The sequence below is a fragment of the Lagopus leucura genome, unplaced genomic scaffold (genome assembly GCF_019238085.1).
Source record: "Lagopus leucura isolate 7727_CA_CO unplaced genomic scaffold, USGS_WTPT01 Super-Scaffold_100009, whole genome shotgun sequence".
Lineage (NCBI taxonomy): Eukaryota > Metazoa > Chordata > Aves > Galliformes > Phasianidae > Lagopus > Lagopus leucura.
The window spans coordinates 6205179-6220213 of record NW_024962266.1 but is presented as its reverse complement, the minus strand read 5'-3'; the positions used below and the strand labels follow the sequence as shown (position 1 = coordinate 6220213).

At 44.4% G+C, this 15035-nt stretch overlaps 1 protein-coding gene across 7 annotated transcripts in view; it reads right to left on the bottom strand.

The window, feature by feature from the left end:
- The window catches only part of PACS2 (phosphofurin acidic cluster sorting protein 2), a 63523-nt gene that overhangs the window by 14341 nt on the left and 34147 nt on the right, over positions 1 to 15035 (bottom strand). For 4 of the 7 annotated variants that reach the window (XM_042873131.1, XM_042873136.1, XM_042873133.1 and 1 more), the window contains exons 9-18: positions 14368 to 14525; positions 12721 to 12811; positions 11374 to 11451; positions 10488 to 10609; positions 9578 to 9713; positions 8915 to 9019; positions 7352 to 7458; positions 6482 to 6636; positions 3014 to 3124; positions 823 to 931 (exon numbers count right to left, since the gene is read on the bottom strand). In XM_042873131.1, the coding sequence (XP_042729065.1) occupies positions 823 to 931; positions 3014 to 3124; positions 6482 to 6636; positions 7352 to 7458; positions 8915 to 9019; positions 9578 to 9713; positions 10488 to 10609; positions 11374 to 11451; positions 12721 to 12811; positions 14368 to 14525 (1172 nt within the window). The remainder of the gene's footprint in view (positions 1 to 822; positions 932 to 3013; positions 3125 to 6481; positions 6637 to 7351; positions 7459 to 8914; positions 9020 to 9577; positions 9714 to 10487; positions 10610 to 11373; positions 11452 to 12720; positions 12812 to 14367; positions 14526 to 15035) is intronic. The other 3 variants (XM_042873132.1, XM_042873134.1, XM_042873137.1) reach the window with 3 other exon arrangements.

Genomic DNA, 15035 nt, shown 5'->3' with positions numbered 1-15035 from the left:
TCAGCACAGAATTAAAGAAGATCATGAACACGTGAAGAGAACATAGTCTTTAACAGTCGTATGGAACATTTTCATTTAGAAAAGCATTATGAAAGAGCTAAACTTTACTGAATCTTGTCTGCAAAGTAGTGTAAAAGATGAATGGAAAAGCAATTCCAAACAGCAGTGAACATTCCCAAGATGAGAAGAAAAATGTAACCATCCACATTTTAATTCTTCCCTGTTCTAAGGCAAACAATGCACCAGTGATAGCTATCAGATATAACATAGGGAGGGTAGCTGCTAATTAAAACCATCCGTGCCCCACAGGAGACTCCTCAGCCTAAATGGAGAGAAATGACTCGATGTGTTTGCCCTGCTCTGAAAAGTTGTTGTGATTTGCATGAATTCAAATTTATTATTCTCCACCGGGCATCAGAAATAATGCATTTCTCCTTCAGTGAAAAATCACTCTTCTTCATGGATAACGGCTGTATGAGGGTGTACATACTTCTAAATCTTTTTAGACCCCAATCCTCCGTCGGACAGGCTGCTTATCCCTTCAAAGAAGTTGAAATAAAATCTGGTAGGGAATGCCACAGCCCACAGCCTTACTTCCCCAGCTCCCAGGTCTCCAAAGAAATCACTGCATGAAGTAACCACACTGTGGCAGACTCGCCGTTACCTAAGTGCAATATATGACTGCAAGCAGGGTAAGACCAGGCTCACAAGATGTCTGCAGTTTTGAATGATTTTAAAACTGCAAGTACACACGAGAAGAAAAGCACTCCACGTCCACTGTGATGGCCATTCTGGGAAGCTAGCATTCTGTCAGTAACATACCTTTTCTGCTTGTACGTCAGCATCGCTTCGGCAATGGGCAACTGGTGCGCACAGTTTGCCCCTGCTATGTACTGCGTTATTCGGGAGACAACATCAAGCGTTTCTGCAACTGCAACAGAGAGGAGAAAATCAATGAAGTGACTTCTCAGACCATCACTAGCACCACCCTCCATTTGCTCAGCCAAGCAGCTGACGGTACCCAGCTAGCTGCAATCAACTGCATCTTCCAAAGGAAGCTGAGCAGCCCACTCCGGAGCACTGCAATGATATCTAAAACAACAAAAGAAAGGAAACATCCTCCAAGAGTACCAAAATATAAACATAAGTAGGCACACTACATATACAGGCATCGAGGCACAGCATTAGTTATCAAAGTATCGTGGTTATACGTGTTAAAATAGCTTTTCTTTGAAAACGTGTGCCTGCTCAGTCAACTTCAGACATTTCTACATATCCTGACTGCGCGTATCTGCCAAAGAAAGTGCCTGGCATCCCAGAGCCCCAGGTACCTGCTGTGCTCACACCAGCATTTAAGTTTCCTGATTTCCTTGTGAGCTCAAAGACACGTTGAGGTCATTGGAAAGACCAAGAGCCATGCAAGGACAGGAAGAGCCCAAAGACTACTTCTGTAGCAGCGAGTGTGCTGGACATCTGTGAAAATGTGCTTGATTCCAGTCAACAGGAAGGCATTTCCCAAATGCCTTCCCCATCCTTTTTCTCCAGGAAGAACGTCTCAATTGTGAAATCAAGCAAAAGCAAGCTACCTTCACCTAACACTTGTGTATCTTAATGGGCATTTTTACCCAGAGTTTTTTCTTTGTTGTTTTTGTTTGACAATTATTTGAACAGGGAACCGCAAAGAACTATCATTGTTGGCCAGATCTTCCCATGCCATCACGGAGTTTCTGGGCAGTTTTCACCGTACAGATGAAAATGGAGAATCTACAAGGCCTAGATGGCAAGAAAAGTGATGCTGCATTTTCCTCATTGCATGCAGGCAAGTAAATAACGGCTGCAGCATACAATCTACAGAGAATTTACACAGCTTTTGAGCTGGATCTCTGCAACTGATGATACAACCCTAAAAGCCAGACAACAGTCAAATTTATATCAACGTTTGTCTCTATTTTCAAGGCATTGGAAGAAATCTGTTCTGGACCTTTCCTTTTTCCATGAGCTTAGAATCAACAAAAAACGATGGCTGTGTGCACATGAAGGTCTCCAGTCCAGCCTCCTGCTCCAGGTAGGGCTAACTTCACCTCTAGAGCAGTCTGCCCAGAGCCGTGTCCAGCCAAGTTCCCACCTGCTGGGAAAAGCTCTAAATAACCTCTTGTAAAGATATCCCCTCTCACCGTTGAAGGACTTCCATGAACATCCTGCTCCCTAGGGAGCCTCTGACACCCTCTGCAATTCCAAAAGGAACACTGCAAGTTTCCACTCCTGCAAGTGCTCCAAAAGCCCTAAAGCATTTTCCTGCTCATGAGACTCCTGTGGGGGATATGTCTCCACAGCATCACTCCTCAGTGATCAGATCTCAAGCCTTCAAACAGCCCTAAATGAAAGATGCAAATCCTCCTCTCCCGTTTCTTTCTGTTCTTGAAGAAACAGATGGAAAAACTGTAAGCATTCATATTTGTGCAAATAAATACTATTACAAACAGTAAGGTTTTATGCTGGCCTAGAACAGATTCGGATCAGAGCAGGAACTTGTTGATCTGACCTAGGGCAGCTCTCACACGTAATAACACTGGTTAGGAACAAAATGCTTTTTTAATGAGAAAGATCCTGCCAGCGAATTTCAGACGTGCCAGCATTGTCCTCCCGTGCACCAAACAGAAGTCAGCCTTCACAAAGTTTACAGTTTTCCAAATGTTTTAGGCTGGACAGTTTCTGAAGAGCCACAGGAAGCACAGAACTTGGTAGTGAGATCTCCACATCAAAGAACAAAGCTGAGAGCTAGGTAAAAACAGCAGAACTCAGGCACCAAGTGTTTTGCAGCCAACAGCTGTTTGCAAAACACCAAGTAGAGGACACACAAGGGTCAGCATCTGAAAAGGGAATGTGGTAGAGGAAGGGAAAAAGAGGAACAAAAACATTTTTCTGCTTCCTCTGGTATTTACTTGACCTTTGCTAAAATTACTCATTGAAGCCCTTTATCCCGCACAGGCTAGACACAGACACGTGGTCTTACCAGTGGTCTGTGCTTCAAGTTTGTTGAACAGATCTCTCCAGGCTACATCTTGGAAGAAGTTGTTGTATCTATAATCTACAGACCCCAGATACTTGGCCACTGGATGAGAGCCTAAGAAAGAAAGGAAAATGTGACAGTTGTTCTCCCCAGCAGTGAACACAGGTGTGGCTTTTTGTCTGTAAGGAACTCAGTTCCAAAATCAAACTACACTAGACACTACAGAAATAAATTGCCTCAATTATAACAACATAATTCAGCCCAGTTTATCTCTACAAGAGCATGCAAATAGACTTGCTAGCAGAGAGACTGCTCCAGCACTGCTGATACCTTCCAGTGATACCTCCCCTTCCCCCCGCCAAGTTAAACTTTAAAAGGCCAAGGCAAACAGGACTGGGAAACTGCTGAGGAAATAAATGATTTGGGACACACAGACCCTACAACTCAACATCTCAGTCGCTCAGCTTTGCAGGCAGCTCTCTCAGCAGGCCTTCTTCCCCACAGCTGCACTGTGGGCACCACAGATGGAGGAGACAGACTCTTTCCATTCATGCATCATTGCTGTTTTGCAATACAGAGAAGGGGAAAAATCACCTGCAACCAGGAGCCACCACCCAGGGAGCCTTGCTTAATTGGTGAAGAAACAAAATGGCCACTAACTCAATAAGAAAACTGTAATTAAAGACAAAAGGATGGTAATCCCTAGTGAATGTTGGCATGTGCATTATGTCTCTGCTTGTCCTAAGCCTCACGCTCCTCTAGGAGCATGGATAGGACCTACTGTCCCAAAGCATGTCCAGCCCTGGATGGAGGCCTGCCTACACTTGAAACTATCATTGAAACTATCACCTCTGCCCTGCCAGAGGCCAAAACACTTGTCACTTTCCTTTTTAGGTGCCACGTGTCCCAGATCAGACAACCTATTCTTGAAACTACTGCTCCAGCCTACCAGCATAGGAGGGAAGGTGTTCCAGACCTGACCATTTCAGGCTTTGCTGTTTCCATACCCCAGTGTGTCTTGTATATTTACAGTCCGACATGAACAGGTCCCAGGGCCTCCCCTAATCAGCTTGTTTTCACCTTTCCTGCACACTGAATTCTCATATGAAGTCATGCTTCCCGAGACCACAGTGGCTGCAGCTTCAGCTGGTCATCAGCAGCCGACAGCTCCTCCCAAAAAACCCTTGCTTAAATATTCTCAGCATCCACCATCAAAGCTCAAGGCAGGGAAACCCCATTGCTGCTCATCCTCCAAACTAGCCCTGATTTTCAGACTTCCACAACCGGTTCCAGCAGAAGGTTTCTAAGCTCCCTCCAGCATTATTAGAAACTGAATTTCAAGTTCTTTTCTGATAATGGCTGCTTGGAGACTTTTATGTCTTCCATAGTGGAGTTTTAAAGAGTAAACATGGAACAGCTCTGTCTCGTGCACTGGAGAGGTGACAGCTTTCCCATCTGTTGGGCAAACATCACACATGGCAGATGCAGCTGGAAACAAGAACCAAAAAAAGATCTCTCAAAAAGTTCTACCCACTGGAGCTAAATAAAGTGCTAAAAAAATAAACATGCAGACAATAACCCTCAGCTTTTTTTTCCCCTTTCTCTTTTTTGCTCCTTTTCATCTGTTTCTTCGCCAGTTCCAACATTAAAAGTGTCTTTCGGCCACAGAATCAGAAGCACAAAGCAGGACTGAATCTCCCAGTACAGATGTTTACTGACAATAAGTATTTCTCAGTGTTAAACCACTACAGGCTGGCTCCTCTGTCATTACAGCATGGAGTTGTGGGCTAAAAAGGTCAAACCATCTTAGGAAAAAAAAAACAAAACAACCCAAACCAACTCCTTCCCAATCCTACTTTGAAGGTGCTGCTATCAGCAGAAAGTTTTTTCCTTTTAAGACACCCACAGTGTGGTCACCATTCGGTCTTTGGTGCTTTTTCAATTGTCAGAAAAGAGAGGCTGCTCCTCAATCACTTTAATGAAATGCCAGAAAGCTGGCCATGAACAAGCATCTCATCTGACCAGGAAATGCTGCAGACTCCACGGGGAAGGTCCTGATAGAGAAGCTTCTATATTTGAAGTACATTCAAAAAACATCCCCAGATCTGAAGCAATTGCATTATAAACTTAAAGCTCTTCATTCTATTCTTTTTCTTTTTTTCTTAAACTATCACTGTCTTAAGATTTAAAAAAAAGTCTCCAAACATTACCTAAGCCTTGTGTATCACCTTCAGAAAGGGAGTATTTTCAGATCATTAAAAACTGCAGATGGAAAACTCCACTTTGAATGCAAGGTGGCAGGCAGCATGTGAGGACCAAAATCCTCAGCCACACAGACTCCTACTCAAAGCAAAGTTAAGCCTGCACAAAATATTTTTCCTTGTCCGTGTTTCTACTACTTAAAGGGTTCTCTCTCTCTTGTTCCTGCTGACCCCCTTGGACACAAAATGCCCTTCCTACAGAAGGATCCGGCTCTCATTTTGTCTTCTCCACTTGACTTCTCCAACTCTCACCACTATCTCAATAGGCAAATCCGCACTGCACAGGGTGCTGGGCAGCAGCTTGTGGTGCCTATAGGAATGCCAAGCAGCTGCTTCCAAACCTGAAAGAAGTGCTTAGAAAAACACTTTCCAACATTACTGCTGCCTTCACCACCCAAGAGCCCTGCTTACACAAGACAAGCCTCAGACTAGCCCAGCTTCTGGCCTCATACACCTACAATCACAGCACTGCCCAGATGCCCCTGCCTGTAAGCATTAATGAAAGCCTGTCCCCCCTGGCCTCTCTGCTATAACATTCCTCACATTTTTGCCCATTGCAAACCCCTAATGCTATTATCAGTCTGCCCCTGGACACAAGGGATGCAAGCTGGGTTACCTCCCAGCCAGACAGGCTTGTCAAGCTGTTACAAGGGCAGAGATAAGGTGCTGGGAGACTGAGAGTAGAACCTGAGGAGAACAGCATGTGAAGGAAAGGTCAAAAGATGTGTGCAATTTGAATAACTTAAACTCTCAGCAGTTTCAAAGCCTTTAAAAATATTTCATCTTCCCATTCCTCCACCAGAAACATTTTCTGTGTTAGCCTCAGAGAGACCACAGCAGTTACCACCTGGGGAAATAGTGCTCAACGAATTAAAGATTTCAGCCAGAGAAAGGCCTTCAGGAAAGAATATTATTCTGTGCATTCACTGTATCATGATAAAAAGGTATATATGAGCCTGCCCATATAGGAGAAAGGACTCAGCCCCTTACTTCAGGCAGAACGTTTACAAGCAGACTTTGACATCAAGAACGAAGATGAAATTCACTCACACGAGCAATGCAAGCATCAAACAATATTATGCCAGCATGACATCTTTCTCATTTAACAGCCATATACTTGGTCAAAGCCTTCAAGGAGGACTACTGCTAAGGGGACACATCACATTTAACTCATTCATCTTTCTATGAAAAAAAATTGTTCCTTATTTACCTAGAGGGATGATCAAAAATCTCATGTAGCCAAGCCAGTCTGGGGTTTTGTGAGACAGCTGCTCTACAAAGAGCCTCAACACAGCACTGAGGTAATTCTGGGCTCCGGCCACTGCAATTTTCATTGGGCTTGGAGGCTGAGAGTTGCAGTTACAGCTAGACAGAAGAAGAGGGAACATATTTGTAATTGCGTTTCCAACCATCTCAGAACAATTAAAAAAAAATCAGTTAATAACTAAGGTAGAACACAGCTCATTCAATACACAAGGCAATATCACAATGATCATCAGAAGCACTGTCAATAAAAAGCAACTTTGCTGAGTACTTTCTTAATTGGTCTTCCTGACTTCTTTCAAACACTGTAGTATCTATAAGGGGATGGACTCAACAGTCTAGGCTGGGATGTGCCTACTGCTGTGTCAGAACATAGTCACAGCCTGGGGAATGCCTCCAGGAATTGAGAACATTAACTGAGAATTAATTCAAAGTGTATGGGGAGAAAAAAAACAAACATTAAAAACTGTTTTAAAATCTGTTAGCTTTGCATGCTTTACTTATTAGATCTGACATTAGAGGCAGGGTCCACAGTACAATCTTGTAATATCAGTGCTGCCAATGTAAGGAGACTTGTATCCCCCCACACAATGAGGCACAGCAACACCTTGCAGGGCTGGTGAGTACTGAAGAACCACACTACTCTGACTTCAGGAGAATAAATGAAGGAGAAGCATTGGAAGGGAAAATTATTGCTCCAGTATCAAATGGAAAACTTCCTGAGCACTTGGGCATAGGAACTGAGAGGCTTTTAGTGCTGAGGACCACAAGCCCTCCTTTCTAGAAGAGACTCAACAAGCAGAAAGGCATAACTTACTATCGCTGTATCCTGGAGACAATAGTGCTGAAAGCTGCTTGAATATCAGCTGAGGAACATGTACAGACCACTGGCAAGGTATGCTTTTGTAAGACATCTGACAGGTACTAAGGAGAGAACAGAACATATTAAAGTCCTTCAGTTTGTCACAAGAAGAAAGTCTCATCTCCCCCACACTCCTATGAATCCTTACAACAAAGTGTGGGCATTCTCCCCATGACCAACATGTAGGTGACAGTTGCTTCCCAAACACTTTTCTCCTGTGCATTAGTGAAAGAAAAGCTTGTCTTCTAGAAAAGTGGAGCCACTGCACCTGCTTGACAAACACTAACACTTCCTCCAGGACAGGGCATTTTTGGTAATGCTGACCCTAGGAGAGCAATTCGTATGGCTGCAGAGAGCAGGGCAGGAGCAACAGGCTGTCTGCCTAACCAGCACTGGGTAAGAGCAGATGTTCTTTACTCACCTGTTTGTGAAGCTGAACATGCAGCATCCTGATTTAAAATGACAAATGCAATATTCTGCCTAGCCTCAAGTACTAAAACAAAAAAAAGCAAAGACACTAACAGTACATTCATTGTGACTGACTGCTCCCATCCCATGCAGCTCAGAGGAAATACAAGTTAACAAACACCAAGTTCACATGGACATAACACTGAAGATACTCAGCAATTATCTCACTGCCCCACTAACCCATGCACCACAGCCAATGCCATCTTTGTCTCATCCAATACTGCAGGCAGTGCTGGAGGGACATACACAGCTTTCTATCCAACTCTGGAAAACATTTCTCCAAGTAAGAGCAGCTGGAACCAGCAGCTCAACTGGTAATTTTCATCTCTTACACACTGAGACCCCAGTCCTTTCAAAAGGAGAATGTGTCAACATACTTCCAAAAACCTGGTATAAGCCCACAGTCAATCAGTACAGTGTCTCTTCTGTATACATTTTATTCATGACTCAGACTAAGGATCAGAAAAGAGCAAAATTTGCTCCAACCACCCATCCAAATCCACTGCAAATGACTCCACATTGCCACCATAAGAGTGTAGAGCTCAGTTCTCCTTCACATAAGTATCACACACTAAGAAAAGATGTGATAAAACACCCCCAGCCAGGAATCACAAGAATGCATGCAAGACAATACTGCTGAGCTATTTTCTCCTGCGGTCATCACCTGAGCCCAGGAATATCAGTCTAAACCACAAGTCAGCCTTCTCTATTTCCTTTGTCCCACCCTGAGAATTGGCTGAGAAGCAAATGCTTGAGTGCAACAGTGAAGCCATACCCAGCGTGCTGCTAACCCAAAGAAATGGTTTCATAGAACAGAAGAAAACAGTTTTTCCAGGGAAAAACTGAGTAGCAAAACCCTAAATGATCCATAGCATCCCCTGGTCAAAATGATCTATAGGCACCAAACCCAAGCATGCTGCAACCTCCTGCACCACCACTGCCCTTCCAACCAGGGAGCAGAGCCTACTTGGTCAGTGGTAAAGCTCAAGACCGGTCCATTCCCAGTGAGAAACAGCCAAAGTGAACTGACAGCACATCTCCTGCTTTTACCTGTCCTTGCCAATCTGAAGTATTGACAAGAATAATGTTTTCTGGCAGCTGGTCGTCAGAAACCAGGATGTGATTTAGTTGGTCATACACAGTTTTCCTGGGGATCTGGAAATGAAGACACAGAACAGAACAGTAGGAGATATCAGTTCTAATCCTCAAAGCTTTGTCTGTCACTGCTCCTTCTGCAGTGCACTTTTCTTGAAGTCACTTTATACCAACTCAAAGTAGCTTAAGGAATTCTGGATATACAAAAGCCAGCAAAATTCTTTATCAAGGAGGAAGTTAAAGGAGTCCTGCAGTTGAAAAGAGCATGGCATGGCACAGAGATGCTTTGCATAAATCAGTCTCCACTGCAAATCCTTACAATTTGCCTTATTTCAAAAGAGTAATTCCTCAATACATCCCTATTTGTTACTCGTGACAACAATCCATTCCAGTGTTTTCAGTTTATGGCTGGCTGACAAAGCAACAAGCTGGCAAAAACCAGCAGACAGGATGGAAGGTACAATATCAGCCAAGAAGTAAATTCCCTCCTTCCTGGAGCTGCAGGGTTCAGCTACTTTCCAGCAGGGACGGCACTTTGGCCAGAAGGAAATGGACCGCAGGAGACAGATGGAAAAGACAAGAACTGAGTGGTTGGATAAAAAGCAATATTTTTCACACCTGTAAGTGGTGCCGGGTGTCTGGAGATCGTTCATTGTCCAGGCTGTTTGCTCTTTCATTCTGTGGCCTCACTGGCTGCCTCTCTTTCAGAGATGTGCTTCTTCCCCGACGTCCAGTTTGCTTCCCTTCAGACCTGCTAGAAAAAGGTGCTTTCAGTCCATGCTTGGCTCACATCTGAGGAAGATTCATCCTCAAACTCCTAAATCACCCCCATCTGGCAACCTCAGCAATTTAACTCCAGGGACTAGAGAATCATGCATGGAAATCTGAGGCAGCATGAGACCTGTTCATTCTGCATCTAACAGTCCAGAAGTTATAGAGAAGAAAATTCAGCTGCAGAGTACTCTAAGTCATCATGTTTCCAGGAGTCCCAAGCAAACTTTCACAGCCCATACCAAGAGCCACACCACCACTCTGCTAATTGCCATACCAGCATAATGCAACCTAGCTACACCAACTGCAGACACACACCCTAGAGCACAAAAATACCTCTTCAAAAGAGCATCTATTTGCTTGAAGTAACCGAAGAAACCATATGGTTGGGTTGTCGAAGCCCACATTCACTCTGCCATTTGGGAACTCAGACTTAGCAACTACCTTTAAAGCCAAAATCTGCATCACACAACTTATCTTTGAGCATGAAGCCTCAGAGTAAACAGTTGGACTAGGTGATCTCAAAGGGTCTTTTCCAACCTTAATGATTCTATGATCCCTGAGCAATCAGAGTAAGATTGCTCTGTGGCTCTTTGAATGCATTTATGAAGCACCCACACTCCTCCTCTCTCAAGCACCTGAACACAAGGCCGGCCTCCCTGCTGGACCTACAGATCATACTGAACAAACGATAGCAGGCTGTCCACAGCTTCCCAAGGAGCCTTGCAGCAGCTGCAGTGCTGTGTCACTGCTCTACCTGGTGGATGGGATAATGAGGGACTCCGTCTTGGTGATCTTCCCGCTGGGTGGGAGCTTCTCAACAAACACATCTGGTGCGGGAAGTTCTGCTTCTTGGACCTCAGCTTGCTGGTTAGACTCCTGCAAACACACACGGAACCACGTGAGGAACAAACACTTCCCTCTCTCACTACTGCAAGGGTTGCAGGAGACGCGCCAGCTTGGCTCTGGCTGAGCCACGTTCAGCCTCTTCCTTGCAGACACACTGCTCACTGCCAAGGGGACAAGCCAACACTGGCTATCTTAGGCTCCCTGTTCCTAGCTCTGCCTCACAAGGGAACTGGAGGCTGAAAAGGTGCTTGAAAATAACTACTTTAGAGCAGGCACTCTCTCAATTCAAAGCCAAGGACAAGCTTCCTTACGCAACACTGATTAATTCAGTTTACCCAAAAGAACCAGTGGAGAGAGAAACACATAAGAGAAAAATTACAAATAGCATATCTTGAGAAGAGCAACTCGAGCTTTGGGATTTTTCCCCAGGATCAGCTTGATTTCTGCCAATTCAAATTGAAGGTGTCTGTCTGGTATAAAGCACCAGCTTTGAGGACACTTTTCACACCAAGACACGCTCAGTAGCATACTTCAGCTTTCTTCAAATCAAAAGAGAGACTGTTTAAATGGAAGGCCATGTAGAGCATTTTAATTTCAGAAGGCTGAAAGATGAGAACCTCTGACAACTGAGGTCAGGAGGAGAGCCCAGCACTATCATCACTGCAGCTAATGTAATCTACACAGGTTGTGATGCATATGCAACTATAAGAATAGACAGACATGCGCTACAGAATGCAGTTCACAGTTGACACTCAAACTGCCAGACAAAGTTAAGAAGCGAGTTTCCAACTTACAAAAGAGACAGTGTCAGAAATACTGTCGTCTGTGTGTTTGGTTCCAAGACTCTTTGTCTTTTCAGGCACTTCTACCTGCTTGAGAGGAGAAAACCGTTAGCAGGTACAGCAGCAGCACAACTTTTCAGCCACACTCTCTGGATCAGATTGTTTGAAAGACAGTTTAAACACTGAACAGCTCTGCAGGAGCGCTTAGGCTCCTACCAGAACTGAATGCATTGGTATGGGAAGTAGCAAGGCAGCAGAAAAACCTTGCAAGCGTATTTAATGCAAGTCACATTTAAAAATTGGGTAATGAAGGCTCATGAGAAGATCTGTTACCAATCCAAAAGATGCAGGCCCTGCAAGTCCTCCCCCCCAGGTTCTACAGTTGTGGTACTAAACAGTTAAGCATCGCCCAGAACAGACTGCCCTGCAGCTGCTTCACAGAAACAACCCTGGTGTTGTAACAGCCTCCCAGTGCTGCCAGGACCTGGCACATTGTTGATGACAACACAGAGGCAGATCAGACAAGGGATGCAATGGGTAATGGTCACAAATAAGAAATGTGTGTTTGGAAGACCGAGGGAGGGCGCTCAGAGAAAGGCCTGTACAAGGAGCCTCTATTCCAGTGCTTCTGGGCACAGAGAAGTAATGTCCAGATCCTGTGCATGGTCCTACTTCCTGCTTGGGAGGGATGCTGCTGATTAGTGCTGTGAGGTGCTTCGGCACCTTCCTTTCATTCAGTCTTAGAAACTCAGCACCTAAAACCCTCAAACAGATCTATAACTCTACATTAAGAGATGTACTGCACCATACAGACTATAAAGAGAAGTCCTCCAGAATTGGGCTGATATTCTCTGTGCCTAGAATGCTCATCTAAATAGAGATGGAAAAGAGTGAGCTCCCCCCTTCAGAATTCTCTCCCAGCCACCATGAAAAGGAACACAATGCAATGTGGTAGAGGCTTCCCTGAGCACTGCCAGGAAGTCCCTAAAGCTCCCAGGCAACATCTCCCACCCCGGCTATGGCAAACACATGGGAATCTTGAGATACTCATACCACTGGCAGTTATTCAATACATAAACTGAAGATGTTCACTTGAGTTAATACTTTATTTGCATTAAAAATAAATAGACCAAACCACACTTTCTTCAGAATATTCGTGTCTCTGCATCTGAGTCTTCAGAGGAGGTCACAGAGGGTGTCTATTTACACATGTAAACAGAGATGGTGCAGGTGACAAGGCTGAGCACGGCAGGATGATACCAGACAGTCAGAGCACTTTAATTTCAAAAGGAATGTAGGTGGATAGACCTTGAGCTGCTATATTAACTACAGGCAGATAACCTTCTTGAAACGACTTACAGGACTTGATGGCTCTCTCTGGCTCCTGATGCTGTGGATGCTACCGATTTCTGTCTGAGAGCTGGAGTGTGACAGTCCTTCAAAATAAGGTCTGAAGAAGGAAAGCAAAAACACCTTCCTGTTATTAATAACATTAGCAGAGGAAGTCCACAGCAAAAGAAATGCGATTGTTCCAAGGTGTCCTAACACTCCTCAGCAGTTCCAGTAAAATTCAGAAGCTACTTTTGTTCCTCTGAGTGAAAGAAAGGAAGGGGAAGAAGTCTCCAGGACAGCAAAGGAAACAAGAAAGCCTAAGGACATCTGTCTAGCCCTGACACTGACTGACTGACCTCCATTTAATGGCTCCAACACATCAGCTGTCTCACATTAAATCATATTCATGAAGCTCTCACAAGGAATGCTTGCATGCTCTCACGCTACATGCCAAACAGAAGTTTTTATTTCCATAAAATCTGGGATGGGCCCACGGTCCAGCATTTTCACACTGCAGGACAGAATGCACATTAACTTCACAGAGGCATTTGAGTCTTTCCTACCCCAAGCACCAGGTGCAAAAAGTTTCACACTGTGAATTTTGTTTCAGCTCTGCAAATGCTGACTGAACCACATGCCATTCCAGGCAAGGTTTTGCTCTTGATGGAAAGACAGCAAGTGAAGGAGAATTACTGCCACCCCACCCATACTCTGCTCATATGAGCAAGTGACTCTTGATGCTAACATGCATTTTATTTCCAGCTTGCATCTGCATTTGGCTGCCAGCCTTAGGATCCAATTACACATTTGCTCAATAAGATAAGATAGCACATACAATCAGATTTGTGCTTCCATGTCAAAAGGCAGATCATCACAGAAGGCTTCAAGGCTCAATTATGATTTAAGGAATTGATTTTTTTTTTTTTCCCCAGGAAAAAAAAAAGATGCCTACAGCCATCAGCATTCATCACATTAATTTCACAATATGAACACAAGAACCAGACAGAGAAGACAAAGTGCCTCCCCAAGATCAACTAGAAGTGATCCCTGGCTCAGTTACACAAAGCTGCCATATATCAGCACCTACAAAAGCTAGTTCAGAACAGGCTTGGGTGTATCCACCTGTGCTATGGTCAGTTCCCCTTGGGCTCTGAAGAACTCCTTTGTTCCCTGCAGTTCTGATTCTTTAGTCCCTACGAAGGCTCTTTCCACATAGGATCCTATCAGAAAGATTGCCTTGCCCATCACAACTTTCTGCCTCTGCATCTTCTAACTGTTCTGCCGCAGCACCAGATTTCCTGTCTGTTTCTACCACCTCTTCAAAACACTTGTGTACAATTTAGTTCCACTGTCTTCCTGTCAGCAATTCCTACTCCTGTGGTCAGGTGGAATGGCAAGCAGAATAACTGCAGGGGAACTAGTAAAAAAAAAAAAAAAACCAACATGAAGGGAAATTAGTGTACAAGCAGTCATTAAATTATCATAATGTACACTGGAGCTCTGACACCAGGTTGGGGAGAGTTGTGGTAATAAGTGCAAATAGAGCATCCAATCTGTGTTCATACTGCACACTGTCTCCTTTCAGTTCCAGCTCTTGGGAGACTGAGTCCCAGGCAGCTGCCCAAACTGACTACACTGCAGGGGACTGCCCAGCATCAGCTGTGCCATACTTACTTTAACTTTGGCTTTGGAGTGCTCAAAACACTGTCATCATCTTCCATTTCTGGCCCACTGTCACTGGGGTTCTCTATATCCAGTGTGTCATAGAGAAGGTCCAAGTCCTCCTCCACCTCTGGAACGTGCTCTGCAGGGTCCTGCTCTGAATCCAGAACCTACAGGAGAAAAGCAGGCATTGTTCACTAGGAGTCAAACAGATCCCATGTCACAGGAGATCCCTTCATTACTGCAGGGCACCAGGCTTAGATTCTGTTTCTAGTGCGAGGATACTATATCTAGCAGAAACATTAAGCATACCAGGAGTGCTTGTTGGGGGCAAAGCTGTCAGTGTCTGATTAAGCAACACTTACCTATTAGGTTAGGTATCTGTGGACAAGCTATTAACCATATATCATGTCAATCATGCTCTATAAACAAAGCCTTAAGAAGGCACCCTACACAGTCCCAGTTTTCTTAGAGAAAGTACAAATATGTGGTACTACAAAATGAGTACTGCATCTTGGGTATTCCTGAAAAGTTGTCATTACACCTCCTGATTTTGTATGTGGTACCCAACCAGGCAGAAAAGAAGAGCAACATCCACAGGAGGCATCAGAAACCTGGACAAGGATCAACTGCAACCCACATGTAAATCCGAAGAGAACACGAATCTCACATCAAAACTC